General features: G+C 43.1%; 1 protein-coding gene across 2 annotated transcripts in view; it reads left to right on the top strand.

The window, feature by feature from the left end:
- Positions 1-22906, top strand: part of OCA2 (OCA2 melanosomal transmembrane protein) — an 84709-nt gene that overhangs the window by 39142 nt on the left and 22661 nt on the right. For both annotated transcript variants that reach the window (XM_033099960.1, XM_033099961.1), the window contains exons 16-19: positions 3584-3731; positions 4427-4484; positions 6102-6210; positions 10180-10307. In XM_033099960.1, the coding sequence (XP_032955851.1) occupies positions 3584-3731; positions 4427-4484; positions 6102-6210; positions 10180-10307 (443 nt within the window). The remainder of the gene's footprint in view (positions 1-3583; positions 3732-4426; positions 4485-6101; positions 6211-10179; positions 10308-22906) is intronic.

Raw genomic sequence — 22906 nt, 5'->3', positions numbered from 1 at the left:
CACATCTTCTCCAACACTTACGTCTTGTCTTACTGATAATAGCCACTCTCACGTGTATGAGGTGACGTCTCACTGTGGTTTTGACTTGCATCTCCCTGGTGACTAGTGACGTTGAGCATCTTTTCATGTGTCTGTTGGCCGTCTGTCAATCTTTCTTGGAAAAATGTCTATTTAGGTCCTTTGCCCATTTTTTAATCAGATTATTGTTGTCATTGCTGTTGTTGAGTTGTATGTGTTCTTGATATATTTTGGATATTAGCCCCTTACTGGAAGTATCATTCGCAAATATCTTCTCCCATTTGGTTGGTTTCCTCTTTGTTTTGTTGATGGTTTCTTTTGCTGTGCAGAAGCTTTTAAGTGTGACGGAGTCCCATTCATTTATTTTTGCTTTTGTTTCCCTCAGAGGGGTTTCACAAAACCCCTCTGACACCCAGGTCCATAAGAGTAGGGCCTATGTTTTCTTCTCTTATTATGTGGTTTCAGGTTTTCCATTCAAGTCTAATCCATTTGAGTTAATTTTTGTGTGTGGTGTCAGAGTGTAGTCTTGTTTCATACTTGTGGCTGTCCAGTTTTCCCAACACCATTTATTGAAGAGGGGATGCCTGGGGCCTGGATAATGCTGAAACTTACAGCAGTGCCAAGATAGGCTGCAAGTCAGCACAAAACATGCTGTGCAGTCAGGGCGATTGCTCTGGGCCACCGTTGGGAATAGGGTCTCCAATTTGCAGTTCCTTAGTATAATTATAGATTCCCAAGCCTTGCTTTACAGATCGGGTTCAGCAGGTCTGCAGGGGCACCTGGGGCATCTGTCAGAGCACACTTGGTCCTGCTGCCCCAGGACCCTGCACCATAACCATGGAAAGTTACCCTGAAATGTCAAAGCCTTTTCTCTTCCTCACTTTGACTTCATGCCATGTGGGCTGGTAGTGCCCTGCTTCTCATCAGTTCTCAGAGCCGTGAGCTGCTGGTCATCGAGGCAAGGGGAACCATGTGTGACACAGGATGCCTCTGCTCACAGCTCGCTGTCCCGACTGTCACCAGGCCCCACCATCACAGGGGCCAGGGCAGGTTAGCCTGCCAAGTGGAGGAGAACGTGCCTTATTTGGTGAAAAGCACAAATAACCACCAGAGTCAACTCCTTGCTAATATTTTGTATAGAATATATGTATCTATACACATTGAGGATAATGGTGTGTAGTTTCCTTTTTGTCTTTTTTTTTTTTTGGCTGTCCTCATAGGATAAGTTCAGATGTATGCTCTCCTCTTCAGTTTTTTTTGAAGAGATGTTGTAGAATTGCTACTACTTTCCCCTTAAATGTTTGCAAGGACATTTAAAGGCCTGGATTTCTTTCTTTCCTTCCTTTCTTCTTTCTCTGTGTGTGTGTGTGTGTATCTGTCTGTGTGTGTATATGGGGGAAGGTTTTTAACTAGAATGATTAAAATTCCTTAATAGATATAGGCCTGGCTATTAAGGTTATCTTTTGCTTCTTGAGTGATTGCTGGTGGTTTACATGTTTCAAGGAATTTGTCCATTGTATATCAGTTATGCAAAGAATTATTCTAAAGTTGTTCAGAACATTCTTTCACTATTCCTTTTTAGTGTTTTGTTAAGGTATTTTACTTATTACTACTTTTTATTGTGACACAATTGGTGTATAAGATTACATATGTTTCATTAGAATTCTATATTTGCATGCACTACGTAGTGCCCACCACTGTAAGTCTAGTTACCCCTCATCACCATACAGTTGGTCCCCTAATTTAACTCCACAATGGTCAGAGAATAACTTTTGTAAAACTTGAATTCTTTTAAATTTATTGAAACCTGTTTTATGTCTAGAATGTAGTCCAAACTTGTAAACTTCCTGTGTGCATTAGAAACGAATATTCTGCTGTTGTTGGGTGGGGTTATGTCTATATGGTCAGTAGGTCAAGTTGGCTGATAATATTATTCAAGTCTTCTATATTCTTGTTGATTTTCTGTTTACTTGTTTTATCAATCATTGAGAAATTGATATAGAAATCTCTAATTATGATTGTGGATTTGTCTGTTTCTCTTTGCAATTCTATGATTTTTGCTTTATACATTTTAAAATTCTGTTTTTGGGTTACATAAGCATTTAGGGTTGTTATGTCCTCTTGAAGATATATCATTAGGAAATGACCTTCCCTATCCATAGCCATATTCTTGCTCTGAAATCTGTCTTGTTGTTAATGTAGCAGTTCCCACTTTCTCTTGACTAGTGTTATAGTGTGGTATATCTTTCTATCCTTTTTCTTTTAGCATACTTATTTCTTTATATTTAAAGTGCATTTCTTACAAGTAGCTTATAGTTGGGTCTTGCTTTTTTATCCAATCTGATAATCTCTGCCTTTTAATTGGTGTGTTTATATCATTTATATTTAATGTGATTAGTGATATGGTTGAATTTAAGTGTATTATGTTGTTGCTTTCTCTTTTTTATATTCCTTTCCCCCTCATTTTATGTCTTGTTTTGAATAGAAAATTTCAAAATATTCCATTTTATCTCCTCTTTCTGCTATAACATTTTTGGCTCTAATTCTATTTTGTGATTTTAGTGATAATTATGCCACAACTTCAAGCGATGTTATACCACTTACTATAAAGTATAAGAACCTTACGATAGTATAATTCCATTTCTCAACTCCTGGCCGGGGCATTTTCCCCTGAGACTCCTACCTCAGAGCTTCTCCAGAGTGATATATTGTACTTGGCTTTTCCGAAAGCAAGTTCATTCATTTTTCTCCCTCTCCTGCTCCTTCCTTTTATTTTATCATAATCTCATGGTGGTTTTTTTGGGGGAGAGTCAACATTTTTTGTTATTACTGTTTAGTCTGAAATACAAATCAAAATACATTTTTGTTATATATCGTGTTAACAAGCTTGACATTCTTTTTAATACAGGATGACTTAATGTAGGTACTTTAAAACTTTCTTTGTAAAAACAATACATTTTATATTGGAAGGAAATAGCTCATTAAAAAGATACGTGGTATGTGGGCTATTATATTTCATTATTTTATTTTATTTTACTGTTTACGAATGCCAAACTTGGGAAGCATTCCCTCCAAGTTATTTTGGTCTGCTAAAATCTGTAAGTATTCCCCTTATAACAAAAATAAATTAAACTATAGTGTTGAAAAAACAGAAATATTTGGCTTAGGCCTCTAAGAGCGCTTGAAAAACGACTTAGGATATATTTCAGCTGTATGGAGGAACATTCTATAATCCACCTGGAAATGTTGTTTATTGAGGTGTGAGACTTTCCTGAAAGAAATTATGGATCTGATTCTAGTAACTTCCTGGGATGGGAAGGGTGTTGGGTGCTGGCTCTGATATGTCTATTCCAGAATTGATTCTTTGCCCAGAGAGGTGAAATTGCATGACTTGGGATCCATGTGACTTTGAACAGTCAGCTCTGTCCCCTGGTTCCGATGACACAGATGCTCCACAGCCCTGCTGTGTGGTTTGGCCCTTGGTTATCTACGCATCCGCGGCTGTGCTTCCGGTCCCTGGAAGGCGGTGGGGTTGTGGGTGTCCGCTGACATTCTTGTTCCGCAGAGCTGAAGCACGAAATCCACGTGTGGCACCTGACCGCACAACGCATCAGCCCTGCCAGCCGAGAAGAGACGGCAGTGCGTGGCCTGCTTCTGGGGAAGGTGCTGGAGCTGCAGCAGCTGCTGGCCCACCGGCTGCACACCTTCCACAGGTACCCACAGGGCGACCTTCCCTATTGCCCCTAGTGCCCACATGAGCAATGTACTGATCCCGTCAGGTCACATGAGTGTTCTTCAGAGCACACCGTACCACCACGAGTTGCATGCTACTGTGTTTTTCCCGAAAATAAGCCCCAGTTAAGATCATCAGCCAGACGGATGCATTTAGTACGTTATGATGATGTTCCAGAAGATGACATGACTGTATTTGAATAAATGTAGATTGTTGTACATGGAAAAATAAGACATTCTCTGAAAATATGCCCTATGCGTCCTTTTGAGCAAAAATTAATATAAAACCTGGTCTTATTTTCGGGGAAATATGGAAATAAGTACGTTTGGGTGTCAGAAGCTGTGCTAAGCCTCTCATGGGCCAGTTTTGGGTCACCTTCCCTTGGCTCTGCGGTGCGCTGATAGCACCCCAGGTTAAGGGTGAGCAGACAGGCCAGTGTCCTCCGACGTTTCCTGTGCTCCCTCACACTTCACCAGACATTCCATCATCTCATGTGTTGTTTTTCTTTAGAAACACAGAGCAAGCATCTTTCCCAACCTGTTCACCCAGCTCCCCTGCCACAACTAGGCATGTCCCACCCACCTCACGGCGCCACCAGGCACCCCCTAGTGGGCATTATGCCGACCTGCCGGCTAGACGCTCCCCAGAGGACAAGTCTGCCCTTTTCTGTTTCAGACAGATCTCACAGGAAGACAAGAACTGGGAGACCAACATCCAGGAGCTGGAAAGGAAGGTACGTCCTGCGGCTTCTTTTCTCAGGGGTTTCTGACTCGCCTCTGGAAGAAGAGACTGAGGCCTTTTGTAGCCGTGAATTACATGGGAAAAACACTTTCCAACACGGTGGCTCGCTTTGTCCACAAATGAAAGGTTACACTTTCTGTTCCCTTCCTGTGGTAAATGTGGGTGCCGTGGCTCCCTGAGCCTGAAAGGCAGGTCCTGGTTCCCATTTTTTGGACGAGAGAGGCCTGAGATGGAGCAGCATTAGGGACAGACATGGGCTGAGGTGGCCTACTCTCTGCCTTCCGGAGCGACAGCTCATTTTGGCTGATTTCGCTCACCTTCCTGCGCCTGTGGACATCCTCAGCCCACAGGAGGACACGTAACGCCCCTCCCCCGGCCGAGAGAGCTCCTCTTAGAATCTGTGAGGACTCCTTCCGGTTTTTGTGAAGTTTTAAATCTATGCCGTTTCTTTCCTAGGGAGAGACTGAAGACCTACTCTCTAATTATGATGAGAGCATTTTGTCCTTGGCCGAAGGGAACTTTGGGGTTGGGGTCCTGGGGGGTAGTGTGTTCTTGGGGCTTTGTGCTGTGGAGGAAGGGTATGGCTGTGACACTGTCTGGGCCCCAGGCTTGCACAGACCCCGCCTGCCTTGCTTGACTGCTGCTCTGGCTGTGGGGTAGGGAAGAGGCCCTGTACTTGTCTGTCCCTGGTGGGTGCGGGCTGGGGAGAGGTGCAGGGCAGAAGCAAGGAGCTTGGCAGTGTCCCGGGTTGTCGCTAAGAGTTCTCACCTGTCTACGTGTGGCTGATTCTAACGCTAGACAGACAGACAGATGTGCCGGTGGGACCCCACCTGGGACATTTCACACGGTGGAGCACGACCCCCACAGTGGCCTGGGGGCAGGACGACCTGGCGCCCATTGGTAGGTGTGTGGGGGCCACTCTCCCTGCCCCGCCCGTCCGGCCGTGGCCTTGGGAGCACAGACCTTTGGGGTTCCTCGCTGCTGGGCACAGTGTGTCTTCCGGCTCCTCCTTCCCCCACCTAGAACATGGCATCCTCCTGTCATTTAGGGGCGTGCTGAGTGCCCTCCGGGATCCCCAGTGTCCCCATGAGCGCTGCATGAAGGGACCCGGTAAGACTTCAGCAGGATGCATGTTATTATTGCAAGAACATGTCAACCTCAGCTCCATCATGAGCAGGGATTTGCACATGGAAGGGGAAGTGGGAGCAAAAGGCGGCGAGCACACAGCACCGGTGGAAATGCATGTGTCTTTAAGGCCAGGTCCCTGGGGTTATGTGTCATCTCCCAGTGGCTCTGCCAGCATCTCACCTGATGCTTGCAGTGGGCTGGGAACAGTGTAGCACTTTCTCTGTCATATTGAAGAGGTATTTAGCCAGATGTTTATAAAAGGATTGCACCGCACTGTGAATTTATTGTTAATTTTTCATAAGGATTTTGGGTGCTCTAGTCTTGAATCTGTACAGTTTTTCTTGTAACACATTTCCTCATTATCTTCTTTCAAGTTCAAGTTGTTCTGTTTTTTGTCATAAAGAGAAATCTGTAGTGATTCAGGTCACACAGGACGATGGACACGGGGCAGGAATGAGAAGGTTGTTTTCCTCTCTCACAGCACAGGATAGCGGACAGGATCCTGCTCGCCAAATGCCTCACGGTGCTGGGGTTTGTCATCTTCATGTTCTTTCTCAATTCGTTTTTCCCTGGCATTCACCTGGATCTAGGTGAGTCTCACTGCTGGCGGGTTTTGTTGCTGGGCTTTGCAGTTGACACCACAGTCAGGAAGGGAAGGTTTCAAAGCTTGTTCCCCCACACTGGGCAGGGTCAGCAAGGGCAGGGGTGCAGGAAAAGGGGTGCCTTTCTGCACTGCCTCCTGTTTTGTTTTCTTGAGGAAGGAGAGGGAGGGGAAGGGAGGAGAGGGGAGGGGAGGGAGGGGAGCTATGTCCAGCGCCTGCAGTCTCAGCCCCTCCAGGGTTTCACATCAGAAGGGATATGGAACAGACTAGAGACTATCATCTCTGTCAGTAACCACACCTTTAAACTGTTCCCAAAAGAGACAGAAAGTGACCTCAGCAGGGCCATAGGGCTGCGTCTGTGTAACCTGACCACCTGTGAGATGAGAGGCTGTGCAAGGGCTGCAGAACTACAGGAGATCTGCACAGCGCCCTCTCCTTATCCAACCGCACCCCGGTCTCCCTGCCAGCAGGACCCCCTCCTCTCACCTCCTTCCCGTGACTTCCCGTCTCTTGCTTTCACTAGTGCATTCTCACTCCCCACTACCACTGCGTTCTGCACCCTCATTCCTCAAACCCTGTGTCGAGGTCGCAGTGTAAGACTTTACTGCCTATGTTTTCTTCTAGGAGTTTTATGGTTTTAGGTCCTACATTTAAATCTTTAATCCATTTTGAGTTTATGCTTGTAGGTGGTACAAGAATTGGTCCAGTTTCATTGTTTTGCATGTATCTGTCCACCATTTACTGAATAGACTGTCTTTACCCCATTGTAAATTCTTGCCTCCTTTGTCATAGACTAAGTGACTGTATAGATGTGGCTTTTTATTCTGTTCCATTGATCTATGTGTCTGTTTTTATGCCAGTACCATGCTGTTTTTTTTTTTTTTTAAGATTTTATTGGGGAAGGGGAACAGGGCTTCATTGGGGAACAGTGTGTACTTCCAGGACTTTTTTTTTCCCAAGTCAAGTTGTTCCTTTCAATCCCAGTTGTGGAGGGTGCCGTTCAGCTTCAAGTTGTTGGCCTTCCAGTCTTAGTTGTGGAGGGCGCAGCTCAGCTCCAGGTCCAGTTGCCATTTCTAGTTGCAGGGGGCGCAGCCCACCATCCCTTGCGGGACTCAAGGAATCGAACTGGCAACCTTGTGGTTGAGAGCCTGCGCTCCAACCAACTGAGCCATCTGGGAGGTAGCTCAGCTCAAGGTGCCGTGTTCAATCTTAGTTGCAGGGGGCAGAGCCCACCATCCCTAGCGGGACTCGAGGAATTGAACTGGTAACCTTGTGGTTGAGAGCCCACTGGCCCATGTGCGAATCGAACTGGCAGCCTTTGGAGTTAGGAGCATGGAGCTCTAACCGCCTGAGCCACCGGGCCGGCCCAGTACCATGCTGTTTTGATTACAACAGCTTTGTAGTATGATTTGATGTCAGGTAGTGTGATACCTCTATCTTTGTTCTTTCTCAGAATTGCTTTGGCTATTCGGGTTTTTTTATGGTTCTATATAAATTTTAGGATTACTTGTTCTAGTTCTGTGAAAAACGCCATTGGTATTTTGACAGGGATTGCATTGAATCTATGTATTGTTTTGGGTAGTGTGGTCATTTTAACCATAATTCTTCCTATCCATGGGCATGGTATATATACTTCCATTTATTTCTATCTTGTTCAATTTATTTCTTCAGTGTTTTGTAATTTTCCGAGTACAGGTCTTTTGCCTCCTCAGTTAAATTTATTCCTAGGTATTTTACTTTTTGATGCAACTGTAAATGGGATTATTTTCTTAATTTCTCTTTCTGATAGTTTGTTATTGGTATATAAAAATATAACCAATTTCTGAATACTAATTTGTATCCTGCTACTTTACCGAATTCACTTATCAGTTCTGATAGCTTTTTGTGGAATCCTTAAGGTTCTCTCCATATAGTATCGTGTCATCTGCAAATAATGACAGTTTTTACTTCCTCCTTTCCAATTTGGATGCTTTTATTTCTTTTTCTTGTCTGATTGCTGTGGCTAGAACTTACGGTATTACGTTGAATGAAAGTGGTGAAAGTGCACATCCTGTCTTATTTCTGATCTTAAGGAGAATACTTTTAGCTTTTCTCTGTTGAGTATGATGCTAGCTGTGAGTTTGTCGTATCCAGAGGGTGCCAAAAAATGTATACACATTTTAAGAAAGGAAAACTATATTAAAATTGTAATACTTGATATATACTGATAGTCACATTTGACTTCTGCAATTACAAGAGGTGCTTAAAGTGGTTACCATCAGCGTCCAGACACTTCTGATTATGGTAAACTACTGCTTGAGCAACGTTGACCAAAGTGTCCTCTTATATACATTTTTTTGGCACCCCCAGTATGACCTCTATTATGTTGAGGTTCCCTCTATTCCCACTTTGCTGAGAGTTTTTATCATTAGTGGATGCTGGATTTTGTCACTTTTTCTGCATCTATTGATATGATCATATGATTTTTATCCTTCATTTTGTTTATGTGGTGTATCATGTTAATTGATTTGAGGATATTGAATCATCCCAGGAATAAATCCCACTTGATCGTGGTGTATGATATTTTTAATGTATTGCTGAATTCTGTTTGCTAATATTTTGTTGAGGATTTCTGCATCTATGTTCATCAGGGATAGCAAACTATAATTTTCTTTTTTTTGTAACGTCTGTGTCTGGTCTTGGAATCAGGGTAGTGGTGGCTTCGTAAAATGAACTTGGGAGGTCTCCCTCCTCTTGGCCCTTTTGGAAGAGGCCAGGTGTTTATTCCCCTTTGAATGTTTGGTAAAATTCACCTATGAAGCCATCTGGTCCAGGATTTTTGTTTGTTGGGATTTTTAAAATTTTTTTATTACTGATTTGATTTCATTAGTAGTAATCTGTCAGTTCAGATTTTCTGTTTCTTTTTGATTAAGTCTTGGAAGACTGCATGTGTCTAGGAATTAATACATTTCTTTTAGATTGTCCAATTTGTTGGACATATAATTGTTCATAGTATTTTCATACAATACTTTGTATTTCTGTGGTGTCACTTGTCACTTCTCTTTCATTTCTCATTTTATTTGGGTCCTCTTTCTTTTTTTCTTGATGAGTTTGGTTAAAGATTTATCAATTTTATTTATCTTTTCAAAGAACCAGCTCTTGGCTTTGTCGATCTTTTGTATTGTGTGTTGTTGTTGTTTTTAGATTCTAATTCATTTATTTCTGCTCTGATCTTTATTATAGCCTTCCTTCTACTTATGTTGGGCTTTGTTTGCTGTTCTTTTACTGGTTCCTTTAGGCATAAGGTTAGATTGTTTATTTGAGATTTTTCTTGTTTCTTGAGGTAGGTCTACATTGCTATGAATTTCCCTCTTAGAACTGCTTTCACTGTGTCCCGTTTGGGTCATTCTGTTTTCATTTTCATTTCTTCCTTGATCTCATTATTAACCCATTCATTGTTTAGTAGCATGTTATTTAGCCTCTATATGTTTGTGTGTTTTTCAGTTTTTTCTTGTAATTGATTTCAAGTTTCTTACTATTGTGGTCAGAGAAGACACGATATGATTTCAGTCTTCTTAAATTTATTGAAACTTGTTTTGTAGCCTAACGTGGTCTGTCTTGGAAAACGTTTCTTGTGCACTTGAAATGAATATATATTCTGCTTTGGGGTGAAATACTCTTAAAATATCAATTAAATCCATTTGGTCTGATGTATCATTTAAAGCTGCTGTTTCCTTGTTGATTTTCTGTCTGCAAGATCTGTCCATTGGTGTCAGTGGGATGTTGAAGTTCATTATTTTGCTTGTAGTATTGGTGTCATGTGGGTATACACTAACTAAAATATAAATTGTACATTTTAAATATGTTCAGTTTGTAAAATGAGTTATCCTTAATAAAGAAAAAAGCGATCAGAAGATGAAAAATTAATTAGTGTGTTAACAATTGAACTATATCTGTATGTCCATTTATATTTTCCAGGGTGGATTGCTATTCTGGGTGCCATCTGGTTGCTAATTTTAGCTGATATCCATGATTTCGAGATAATTCTACACCGAGTAGAATGGGCAACACTTCTGTTCTTTGCAGCACTCTTTATTCTGATGGAGGTAAGACTTTAGAACTTTTGCAATGTGATCTTTTACCTAGATTTTATATTTCATATTTTATTTAGTGAATGAAGAAAGTGTCTTTCCACATATTCACTGAGTGGAAAATGATAGAGGTTGTAGTTCGGCTCTAAGTTAAACCAGCTTTAATCTTAGCCACCTAAATATTTCTGATAAAATTGTTTAGTTGGTTGCCGTTGTTTTTTTCTTGACTTATCCTTGGGGTTTGTAAACTTGTTCTAAATTCATTTGCTGTAAAATACAGTTTGCTCTAAGTTGGGTTTGGAGCAAAATGACTTGTTACAGCAAGTTTACAGGATAACATTATCTTGACCTATTTCATTTTGTGTAATATTTAACTAAATATTCTATGTTTTCATGGAAAAGTCTACCTTAGAGAAACAAGTGAATAATATGTATTGTTTTAGTTATAGTGTTACAGAATTATTCACTGTACTTTTCTATCTTGAGACTTGATTTATGAACTTGTGTTCTCAAATACCAAGTTTTACTGATGTAGAAAAGTCCTACTCCCCACAAGATGCCCTCAAGCACACTAAATGTGTCACATTAATCGCCTTAACTTGCTGATGACAGACCATTCGTTTTTAATTCCTCTCTGGGTTAAAACCTCAACACTATTTTTTTCTAATTGTTTTTAAGACAGGTCATTGAAATCTAAGATTTGACTCATAATGGATTGTGTAGTTGTAACCAAGTGACTCATGTGGGCCTTTGCAATCTCTCAGGGAATAGTGACTTATATGATGGGTCCTCTGTTCCCTACTCACAAATGTCACCTCTCCTCTTCCAAGTGTTCTTTCCCCACTGAACCCGTAGAATATGAAGGGGAATGTTCTGGTTACTGTTTTCATGACTGGCCTTTGAAAGTCTCTGCCCCAGTTAATGTTTACTCCAGCTATAAACTGCTGTCTCATCTGGAGTTTTGTCATATTTTCCTCAATTTTATACTTCACTTTGGGTTGATGGGGTAGAGGGGTAAACACTGGAATTTTTAAAACAACTTTACTGAGATATAACTTACATATCTTAAAATTCACCCATGTTAAGTTTATGATTTGATGATTTCTAGTAAATTTAGAACCTTTCCATCATCCCCCAAACATGCCACGTACAGTCAGTTCTACCTCCAACTCCACCTGTAGGCATCACTGCTCTCCTTTCTGTTGACTGATTTATCTTTCTTGTACTTTTCATCTAAAAGGAATCATATTGTGTAGTGTTTTCTATCTGGTTTTAAAAATTAGAATCCTGATGTTGAAGTCTCAGTGTTCTAGTGTTTGTCTTTAGCTCATGTGTTTTACCGCTGAAGAGAATTCTACTGTATGGATGCTCTATATTTTATTTACACATTTATCAATACTGCTTCCAATTTGGGGTATTATGAATATTGCTATTGTAAACGTTTGTGTACATTTGAGTATGCGTCTTTGTGTGAATATACGAGTGTGTATGTTTTCATTTCTTTTGGGTAGATGGTAGGTTTATCGTAAGGTTGGCTTCTTAAGAAATGGCCAAAATGTTTCTCACAGTAGCTGGTAATGTTAGGTACCCCCCAGCAATGTGATAGGATTCCAGTTTCTCTGTGTTCTCACTGTTATCTCCTTGATTATAGACATTCCGGCAGGTAGTGAGAAGTGGTACCTCATTGTGATGCTGAGTCTTTTCGGTGATTAGCCATTTCTATATCTCTTTTGGTGAATTTCTGTTAAGATATTTTCACCATTTTTCATTTGGGTTGTTTGCCTTTTTATTGAGTTCTAAGAGTTCTTTATATATCCTGGATACAAATCCTTCATCAGTTTTATGATTTGCAAATATTTTCTTCCAGTCTTTGGCTTTCTTTTCATTTTCGTAGTGGTGTGTTTTGAAGGGTAATTAAAAAAATTTTGGTACAAGTTTTGCATTTCTTACGTTATATTTCTGTGTGTTATATTCTTTTTGATGGTATTTTGAACCTAATTGTTTTCTTAATTTTATACTCTAAATGTACATCGCTATTGTATAGAATGCCATTAATTTTTTATATCGGTCACCTTGCTGAACCCATTTATTAGCCTACCAGTTCTTGGATTCCTTAGAATTTTCTTTCATGCCATCTGCAGATAAAGACATTTTAATTTCTTCCATTTCTGATCTGGATGCCTTTAACCAGCTCACACTCTCTGTCCCCCAATCACCTTCCTGTTTTTCCTTCTGTTTCTTTTTTTTCTTGTCTTGTTGACTAGAAGCTCCAGTTCAATGCTGAAAAGCACTGACATCCACACCTTGTTCCTGATCTTAGGGGAAAAGCATTCAGTTTTTAACCTTTAATAAGCATTCAATAACTTTTTAATAAGCATTCAGTTAAAGAGCGGGAGGCCCTTTATCAGTTGATATGCCTAGTTTGTTGTGAACTTTTTTTTTTATCAGAAAGCATATTGGATTTTGTCAAGTGCATTGTCTGCATCTATTTGTTCTTTTCTGTGTTCTGTTTCTGAGTTTCTGAGTTTTTGCTGGATGTTTGTGTTTTTAGAAGCCTGCTCAAGCATATTTAATTCTGTTTGAAATGTGGTCATGCAGTTTTATTCTGCTTCATGGATGTTTTTGGAGGGGAATTTTCCTCAGTTGATGTGTGAAATTTTAGTTCCCGATGTTTTCTTGCTGTATCTATATGCATGACTTCACTTTTTTCTTGTAAATTTTATGCTATTGGGTTTGCTTGTTTTTAAAAACAATTTCTATGTAATGGCGCCCTCTTCCGTCAGCAGAACGAGTTTGCGTGCTTTTGACTTGCAGGCCCCCACTCTGCCTCCTTTCCTGCTTTTCACAGTAACCACTCAGTTGTCCAAAGCAGCTTCTCCCTTCCTGTGTTCTCTGCCCCCAGGCCCCTCCCCATCCCCCTCCGCTGGGCGTCCCGGAGGGCCACACCAGTCTCCTGCCCCTTGTGGAGCCCGGCTGGGACCAGCCCACAGGCACCCCCCAAGGCCCTGCCACAGCGCCCTGGGCCTTCCCCGAAGCCCCCTCTCTGCCTCCTGGGGGAGGGGCGCTAGCGGGCTGGCATGGGTGCGATGTTCGCTTCTTATTTATAGTCATCTTGCCCTTTTGGTGTTCTCTGCCTTCAGGTTGTGGGGAAGGCATGGCTGAGTTTATCTTCCCCTTCTTGTTTCTCTTACCTTTTGGTGAGGAAATTTTGGAAGTCAGGCAATTTGATCCATCACTGCCCTTGTCCTGGGCTACTGGCGTTGCCTACTTCTAAAAGGGAACCACTGTCAGACAGTGAACAGGTTGAGCAGGGCGGCAGCAGGCCAGGCACGCAGGGTCCCAGCAGTGTAGAGAGGATGGGTGACTTCGCTTTGATATTCCCGGGGGTGGGGTCTAGAGCGGACTCGCTACGCCCTCCTCCTGCGTCCTGAGCTCCCAGGAGACACTTTCCCGCTGCGTCCCTCCCTTCCCCTGCTCCCTGCCCACGGGACAGCCGCCACCTCCCTTGTGACCTGCGGGTGCGCAGCCTCAGCACCTGGGCCGCCCGCACTCCCACACCGAGGCCGCAGTGCAGCGCTCGGAAGTCACCCTACTGCTGAGTCGCCCATGAATCCGGGACTCAGCATCCTGCCTCTGAAGCATCTCCTGGGAAGGTCCCCAGACTTTACGTCACTCGGGGTGAGGGCTCCCTCCTGCCTGCTCCCGGGAGACTGTGCCAGCCTACACGGCAGGGCCTCTGCCGCCCCGGCCTGGGCCCCACTGGGGCCTGGGCTTCCTCAGCTTAGGGCCCATGGGTAGTGAAGCCCTGAGCCTGCTCGAGCCCACCCGCCAGCGGTGTCATGGCTGTCACTCCAGACTCCGGGAGGAACATGGTCAGATCTGAAGGAAATGAGAACCTGAGCTGTGACTTTGATCCATACCTGACGCATAAAAGGAAAGGCGAGAGTTTAAGCATATCCAAAGGCATCGTGTTAAAAGCAACATTTTCGTGCCAGGGAGGCGGCAAAGTACATCCATCGTTTTAAAGATCCTGTCAGAGGCTGAGACCAATGTCTTGGATCGGGAGAGTTTCTGTGCTGCATGTTATTCTATGGGAAATAAAAAAGGGTTTCCTGATACTGGCAAGTGAAACATCAACTTAAATTTCTCTAGAATGAAAAGACACCTTGTTATATGGGAGAAATGCTCCCCAAATATTAAAGATTCATTCCTGAGCAGGAGAGTGGGCCAGAGTAATGCAAGTGCCAGTAGTTCTCCAGTTTTCAGTCAGGACCTGGGGCTTCCAGTCTCCTGGACCCGCCCAAGGGAGCGGAGGCTGCTCTGCGGGTGGGGACAGGAGGGGGTGTGCCCGAGCCCTGGGGACAGCAGGTTTCCAGGGCTGGCCTTTCAGGAATAGAAGGTGCGTCTAGTGAGCACCTTCTGGAGTTCCACGTCACTTCAGTCCTCGTTTCAGTCTCCCCGCACACCTTCTGAGGCCCTGAGCGCGGCTCTGGGGAGTCCGTGAGTCCTGGAGTCTTCAGTCAACATGTGAAAGAGCGTGACTCACAGTGCCAGGACCAGAAGGGGACTGTGGGCTTACGAAGGTCGCTCGTCGTGACAGCTGTGCGTCCTCTGTACCAGCAGGAAGGACAGACTGGCTGACTGACAGGGTGGGGTTCAGGGAGAAGCTTACTCGGTGGGTCATATGCAGGGCAGTGTGTGCTGCGCCACGTCCCCCAGCGTGAATCCCTTCGCTCACAGCAGCCACCTGGGCAGACAGAGGCCCAGCAAGCGCTAGTGACACACACAGGCTCTCTCAGGGCTGTTCTCCCCTTTGTCCTCCTTCCTTGCTGTCTGATGTTGAGAAGCCACCAATGGTGTCCCTGTCACATGTCCTCGCAGTCAGGGGCAGTGTGTCCAGAATGTTCCCCGAGAGTCTCCCAGGTCCATGTGGGTGATGCCAGCTCTGCAGACCGCTGGGTGAGCGGGTGCCCTACAGGTGCCTGTGTGTGCTCTGGGGCCGGGCCGGTGTTCTGTCCTCACGGGGACAAGAGCAGGCCCTGCACAGGCGTCTACGTGGGGAGCGGGCCGCCTGGCAACCTGCACACCCCATTCAGCCAGGGCTTTCGGACACATCGTGTCCCCACATCGTGGCCTGTCCAGAGGAGGAAGCTTGCTTTCTCCTCTTCCAGTGATGTCCCCCCTCAGGGACGCTACTGAGCTCAGGGCATCCCTGGGACAGTCCCCATCTAGGCTGAGTGTTGGTTATAATGGGACCCCCTTCCTGTGGGGTCTCAGAACACTCCCGGAGCTATGTGCAGTGGTGGGGTGCCCCTCCCGGAGCCCTGCAGCTGCCCCAGCGATGCCTCAGCAGGAAGGCAGGGCTTGCCCACCAGCAGCTAGTTCTCAGCAGGGAGGAGACTGCCTCCTGCACCTGTGTTGGCGAGGGAGCCATAGTCCCCTGGGGTGGTCAGAGGCACTGTCCCTCTCAGGGCCTCCTCTCGTCGGGTTGGGGGCTGGGAGGGGACGAAGACGCCATGCTGCACAGGCCCCGCACCGGTTCACGTTCCTCTTACTCGATTCGTTTCCGGGCTTCCTAGCTGTGCTTAACAGAGATGAGCAGGAGGAGGGTCTGTGCTGTTTTGTCTGACCTAGAAGTCTCCTGAAATGGCCCATTCACTTATTTTTAATCTGTGTCATGTTGTTGTTAGTTGGCTTCTAGGAAAGAACATGTATTTGGATCTAATTTTAAACTATGTGCTGTTGTGTATTTTTGATATTTGATATACCGGTATATTTGATGTACTGTTGTGTTTCCTTGATATTTCTTCTTCCCCTCTATTGATGTACTACGTTGCTAAATTTTCTTTGCATCTATTTTCAAAGTGTTTTGAAGTTATAGATCATATTTGTATTCTCTTAGTTATTAGCTTAAATATTTTAAGAAACATATTTAAACCCATATTTATAATCTTAAGAAGAAAACAAGAGTCGCTGGCTGTCTTAGGGCTCTGGGACAGTCGTGGATTTCGTGGCCTCCCTGCCAGTGTGAGAATCTTGAATGAGGCGGTGCTTCCACTGTGCTTCGTGCATCGGGAAGCTGGTCCTCCAGGGCTTCTGGGCTCTTTTGGGGAAACTGAGCAGCAGCTGGCCCTCTGTTGCTGCGACACCATGCAGTTCCCTGCAGGCTTCGGCAGGAACAGCAGTGTTTGGTGTCCTGACAGCAGCGTGCTGTCATCGCACTGCAATGAAGTGAGTAGATGCGGCTCAGAGGCCGGAGTGACCTGCTGCTCCCCCCGCACCCCCACTGGTGACATCCCCGCCACGGGCTCCTTGCTCGCAGCCCAGCCCCGGTGGCCCCCCGCTGCGTGAGTGCATTTGCACTTGTCACCGCCACCTGGGGGCTGCTGCTGCCCTGCAGGCATCCTCAAGTCTGCATCCGGGGCGCCTGGGCCTGAGCAAGGGCCTCCTATCACTTGTTTGCTCCTTCCCTGCTTTCCTTCTCTTGCAACCGGTTATCACCTAAATATGCTTTGTGTGTGAGCGTGTGCATGTGTGTGTGTTGCGTGTATATGTAAATTTGCCTGTTTCGCGTCACCAGAACAGAAAGCCCCAGGAGTCGGTGAATATGTCCTTGCTAGTGCCTGCCGCGTCCCCAGCTTAACAATGCCTGGCACCCAGGGGTTGTATGTGTCAAACAACACAGGGACCGAGTCATGGAGAATGTTGGTTTACGAGGATCTCATATTTACAAAATACTGATGCTTCGAAATCAAACCGTGTGTCATTCATAATAATGTCACAGGTGCTGTGGAGAGTGGTTCATCTAAGAAGGCTGCTCGTAAGAATATTTTTATCAGAATCTTGAACTGAGAAGGAGAAAAAATAATTTTGCTATTTCTTGGCAAACTTAGAAAGCTTTGGTGATTTCTTGGCTCCTAAACAATGAGTTCTCCATGTGGGCGCGTCCATGCTTTGTATTCATTTCCTTCTTTGGGTGTCCAGGAGATTTGGAGAGGCCTCTGTGCGTCTGGATTTATTTGTGTCTCTGCCAGTGGGATATCTTTAGCTGTGCCAAGACTGTCACTGAAAATAATAACAGCGCTAATAATAGGTAGGATAAAGGCTCTAATTTGTAGGTTGCATGTAATAATTTCACGTGAATAGTGAATAACTCAACCAAATTCCAAACCAGGCTTCACTGCAGCCTTGCAAATTCTCCTTGGCAATCCTTCATTTCTTGTGTGAATTACTTTTGGGTATAAGTTCCCTTTATTCGTAAGCCCTCGGGCTTATAATATAAAAGTCATATATCTCTTCTATTCTCAGCTGTCTTGAGAAGTGTTAAGATCAACTGAGAAATAACATAATGTGAGTGAAAGAATGTTCCTTTACTGGGAAAATTCACTTAAAGTGTGCAGGTAGGGAGCGACGTCATCTACACGCTGCCCGGGGAAGGCGAGGGGGTCAGAGAGGGGCCACCAGTCGTTCTGTTTACAAGTTCAAACGCACCAGTGGCTTATTCTTCTTGCCTTAAAACAAGAAAACTAACCAAATGAAAACACAAGTAAATACAGTGCTATTACTATGAAAAACACTCAACAAAAATCAACAATTAGTTTCTTCCTTTAATTTTGTGTTTTTCAGTAATTATTCAAGTCAATTCTAATGTTTCTCCTTCATGGCATATAAACGTAGATAGGATTCGTTTTTACCCCATAGATGCGTTTAAGTGGATTTTTAAGTGGATTTCTGATTCCAGTGTGGAGCAGCACCATAGAAGGAGGTTATTTGTAGAAAGTGAGATTGGTCCCCGGTTGGCTGCCAGGCACGTGAACATGAGGGTCACTTAAATTTGCTTCTTCTCATACCTGAGTATGTCAGGAACAGCTGCCTCACAAACAGGATTGTTGGTGATACACACGTCATTCGGGGAGGAAAGGACACAAAATCACTTTTATTTTTCAATGTTTGTAGCAAAAAACATTTATAACAAGCTCTTTATCAGTTGTGATAGTCCTTTTCAGACCTAGCTCTGACAGTCTGCAGAAATGATGGTGTCATTCAACTAAAATAATAATAATCATGTATTCCAGATGTTTGTGAAAATAGCTGGATGTATCAGCTGTTAAACACGTAAGAACTTTCAATATGTTTCAGAGGCTTTAAACATCAGTTTTTTTACTCGGGTCAGTTTTGATGGGGACAATTTGAAAATAAGCTAGGATGTCATGAAAAGGACAACTCAGCAGGGAAGAGTAGAGCAGGGGGCATCTGGTAAAAGGACCCAAAGGGCATCTTGACTTTGTACTTGACTTCTTGAGAACCGACGTACTTGTGCCTCCCCTTCGTACAGTTGATGGGCACGGAGACTTTTCTGTGTTTTCTGCCCAGTTCTGACAGGAGTCGGGCCAACCCATTCCTTCCCTCATTATCCAGAATTGCTGTGTGACTGGTGCGGACCTCTCTTACCTGTAGAGGGCTTCAGGGGGACACAGGTCCTACCTGTGCCCCTGCCCAGGGCCCTGTGGTGATGATGCACAGGTCAATTGGGGAGGATTGGGCACAGGAGAAGTAACACATTTAATCTATTTTTAAATCTAGAATTTAGTTGAAGAGGACCATTTTAATAGAGTTTCGTAATAAGAAAGAATGTTGAGTTTCATTCCTCCTTCTGATTACAACTAAAACACTGGACAAAATACGCAAATAAACTATCCATGAATACTGAAAAATAAGCAAAAGCAGGTAGATTGTGGAGAAGGGTCAGTACCTGGAGAAGTGACCCTCTTTAGAGGTAGTTTTCCTGCTTTTCTTTCTCCTTCAGGGCAGGCTTCTGTCAGGGGTGGCTTGGTGGTATAGATGACTAATATCCCATAGCATCCCTGTCTCTCCATCCAGAGAACCAAGGAAAGTAGCCCCTGTGGGCTGCAGTACGGGGGGACCTCAGGAAAGAGCCAGAGGAACCGTCCCCCCCATTTCTCTCTGCATGAGCTGGCACAAGTCCCAACTTAGTTTCTGAACAACTCATGTGGGGCAGATCCAGACCAGCTAGCAAAGGCCTGGAGGACAGTCTGAGGTCGAACCATCCATACATGCCTTTGCCTAACTCCTGAATGAGGGGTATGCTGGATGGCACACATCAACATGGCAGGGCTCAAGGCTCAAATGAGCCTCAACAAGTCTGTGACAACTGCACCATGTGTGAGATAGACCCAGACTGTCAAAGTGTGAACTGGACCCACTGCTCACTGAGGGGGAGATGGAAATTGTGGTCCCCACCTACTTCTAAACAAAAGAAAGGCAAAAAACAAAACAAAACAAAACAAAAAAATCTCCAGAAGATTATAAAGACCCAGAATTTACATATGTTACCATATCCAGGAGACAGTGCTGAAGGACTCAACCTACGAAGAATGAGGAAAATGTAATTAATTCTCCAGGGAAAAAGGCAGTCAACAGATCTCAAACCCAAGATGACCCAGATGTTGAATGACCAAAGAATTTAAAGTGGCTATTATAACTATGCTCAATGAGGTGAAGAAAAATGAATTTGAAGTAAATGAAAAGGTAGGAGTTCTCAGGAGAGAACAGAAATGATCAAACAGAACCAAAGGTCAGAACATAAAAATATAATACTTTATATAAAAAAACCCAATGGGTTCAATAACAGAATAAATGTGACAGAGGAAAAGGCCAGTGAACCAAAAACAGAGCAACACAAGTCATCGAATCTGAAGACCATAGAGAGAAATTATTTTTTAATGATCAAAGCACATGCTCCTGTGGGACAATATAAAAACTGAGTTGCTAGCAAAGGAGTAAGAGAGAGGAGAGAAAAACATCTTTGAAGAACAGGGTGAAAATCAAAGATCATGCCCTATATACATCACAACCAAACTGCTACAAACTAGACAAAGAAACAGATACTGAAAACAGGACATGTTAACATCCAAAGATGGTGATGTGAAGGGCTGCTTGTCACGGGAAGGCCAGGGGACAGGAGGACAGCCACATGAGGTACTGGAAGATAGGAGCCGTCAGACCACAGTTCTTTACCCAGAGAAATCACTTTCGGTTTTCTCAGGTGGAGGCTGAAGGACGTGAGACCACAGGCTAACTGGATCTTTGCAAATGAAGGAAGAAACCAGAAATGGTAGCTAGTTGGGTAAATATTAAAACAAATTTTTTTCTCCTGTGAAGTTCTTTAAAGTTGGTTGTGACTGTTGAAAGTATATGTTGTAATATTGTCTGGTGAGAGTTTTGTTGTATGTAGGTGAAATACATATGACAACTATAACATGAAGGGAAATACGAGAGGTCAAGGCTGATACACTTTACTTGATGCAATAAAATATTAACTAAGTCAACTGTAGAAAAATTAGGTATGTATATTGTAATACCTGGAATAACTACTAAAAATACAAGTAAAATATTTGGATAAAAAGCCAACTGATAATAAAATAATATTGAAGTAACCTCAAGTAAAGCAGGAAAAATGGGCTGAGACATGAATAGAAAACTAGGGACAAACAAAAAAATAATAAGTTTGCTGACCTGAATGCAACTCTATCAATAATTACATTAAGTGTAACGTTCCAATTAGGAGGAAGATATTGGGGGACTAGTTACAAAAATAAGACTAATGTTTGCTGCCTACAAGAGATGTCATTTTAATATTAAGACACAGACAGGTTGGAGGTAAGTGAATGGAAAACTATGTAGTATGAAAACAGTAAACATAAAGGCTGAAATGGCATAAAGTAGACTTCAAGACAAATAGTGTTATTAGAGATAATGAGGGACATTTAATAATGACAAATGGGACAGCTTAGCAGGAAGACATAACAATTATAAATGTTCCCCAGAAAGCAATTGATTCATTAAATTAAAACAAAATAGACGATTCCACAGTCATAGAAGGTTTTACCACACTTTTCTCGGAAAGTGACAGAGCATCTGGACAAGAAAGCCAGTACATCTGTAGAATACATGACAACATTATCCGCCATTTCAGTTTGATTGGCGTTTGTGGAACACCCCATCCAACAGCTGCACTGTGCCATGGTGAGCCCACAGGTTGTGTCATTCCACTGTGTGTGCTGTGACCACAACAGATTTAATCAGAAATCGGTAACAATCAGATCTCCGAGAAAACCCCGGTGTCTTGAAATTCAGCAACACAATTCTAATCGTCATGAATCAGAGATGAGAAAATATTTTAATATAAATGTCAATGAAAATAAAACACATAAAAAGTTTTGGATGCAGCTGCAGCAGGCTGAAAGGGAAACTTATAGATTAGACATTCATAATAGAAAAGAAGAAAGACCTAAACCCAGCTACCTAATGTTCTACTTTAAGAAACAGTTGCATTCACAGTGGTACCAAAAACATTTTAAAAACTAGGAATAAATCTAACAAAATATGCCTAAGATCTCTGTACCAAAAAATACTGAGACGTTGTTAAAACTTTTAAAGAAAAGAACTAAATAAATGGAGAAATAGTCCATATCCACAAACAGGAATCTGCAATTTTGTTTAGTTGGCAGTTCTTCCCATCGTAATCTACGGTTTCAATACAACCCCAATAAAAATTTAAACTGATTTTTCTGCTGCGATTGACAAGCTAACTATACATAGTTTACATAAAAATTCTAAGGACCTAGAATAACCAAAGCACTTTTCAAAGAGCAGCATTGGGGCACTTTCTTTACCTGATTTCACAACTAAACTAAAGCTAGAGTAATGAAGACAAAGTGGCATTAGCACAAGACAGATGTGTAGAACCAGAATCCAGGACCAGACCATGTACATGTGTTCAATTGATTTTTTTTCTTTTTTTTTAATTTATTTTTTTAATTTATTGGGGTGATAATTGTTAGTAAAATTACATAGATTTCAGGTGTACAATTCTGTATCACATCATCTATAAATTATATTGTGTGTTCACCACCCAGAGTCAGTTCTCCTTCCATCACCATATATTTGATCCCCCTCACCCTCATCTCCCACCCCCCACCCGCCTTACCCTCTGGTAACCACTAAACTATTGTCTGTGTCTATGAGTTTTTTTTTTCTTAGACGTTTATCATTTATATCCCTCACACTGTGGACCCCCCGCCCCCCGTCCACTATCTCTCTGACATCGCACCGAGCCATCCCATTTACACTATCTCCACTCCCAATGCTGTACTCTGCCTCTTGTAAATGTATACATACCTATATATACATATATATATATATATATATATATATATATATATATATAATATTATAGTTGGCATTCATTATTGTTCAGCTTCAGGTGTATAGTGCAGTGATCAGGCATCTACATCTTCCCTGAGATGGTCTCCCAAATGGGACACGTGTCTATCAGATACCCTACAAAATCTTTACAACATTATTGATTACGTTCCCCAGATTAATTTTCAAAACCCTGTGGCCATCTTGTGGTTACTGATTGTTTTCTAATCCCCTCACCTTCCCCCTTACGCCCACCCCCCCGCCCATCTAGCAACCCTCAATTTTTCCTCTTTGTCTCCAAAACTGTTTCTGATTAGTTCATTCACTTATTCTTTTCTTTAGATTCCACATATAAGTGAGATCATATGGTATTTGTCTTTCTCTGTCTG

The sequence above is a fragment of the Rhinolophus ferrumequinum genome, chromosome 28 (genome assembly GCF_004115265.2).
Source record: "Rhinolophus ferrumequinum isolate MPI-CBG mRhiFer1 chromosome 28, mRhiFer1_v1.p, whole genome shotgun sequence".
Lineage (NCBI taxonomy): Eukaryota > Metazoa > Chordata > Mammalia > Chiroptera > Rhinolophidae > Rhinolophus > Rhinolophus ferrumequinum.
Note: the sequence above shows the minus strand (reverse complement) of the source record. Positions and strands in the feature narration are given on the sequence as shown.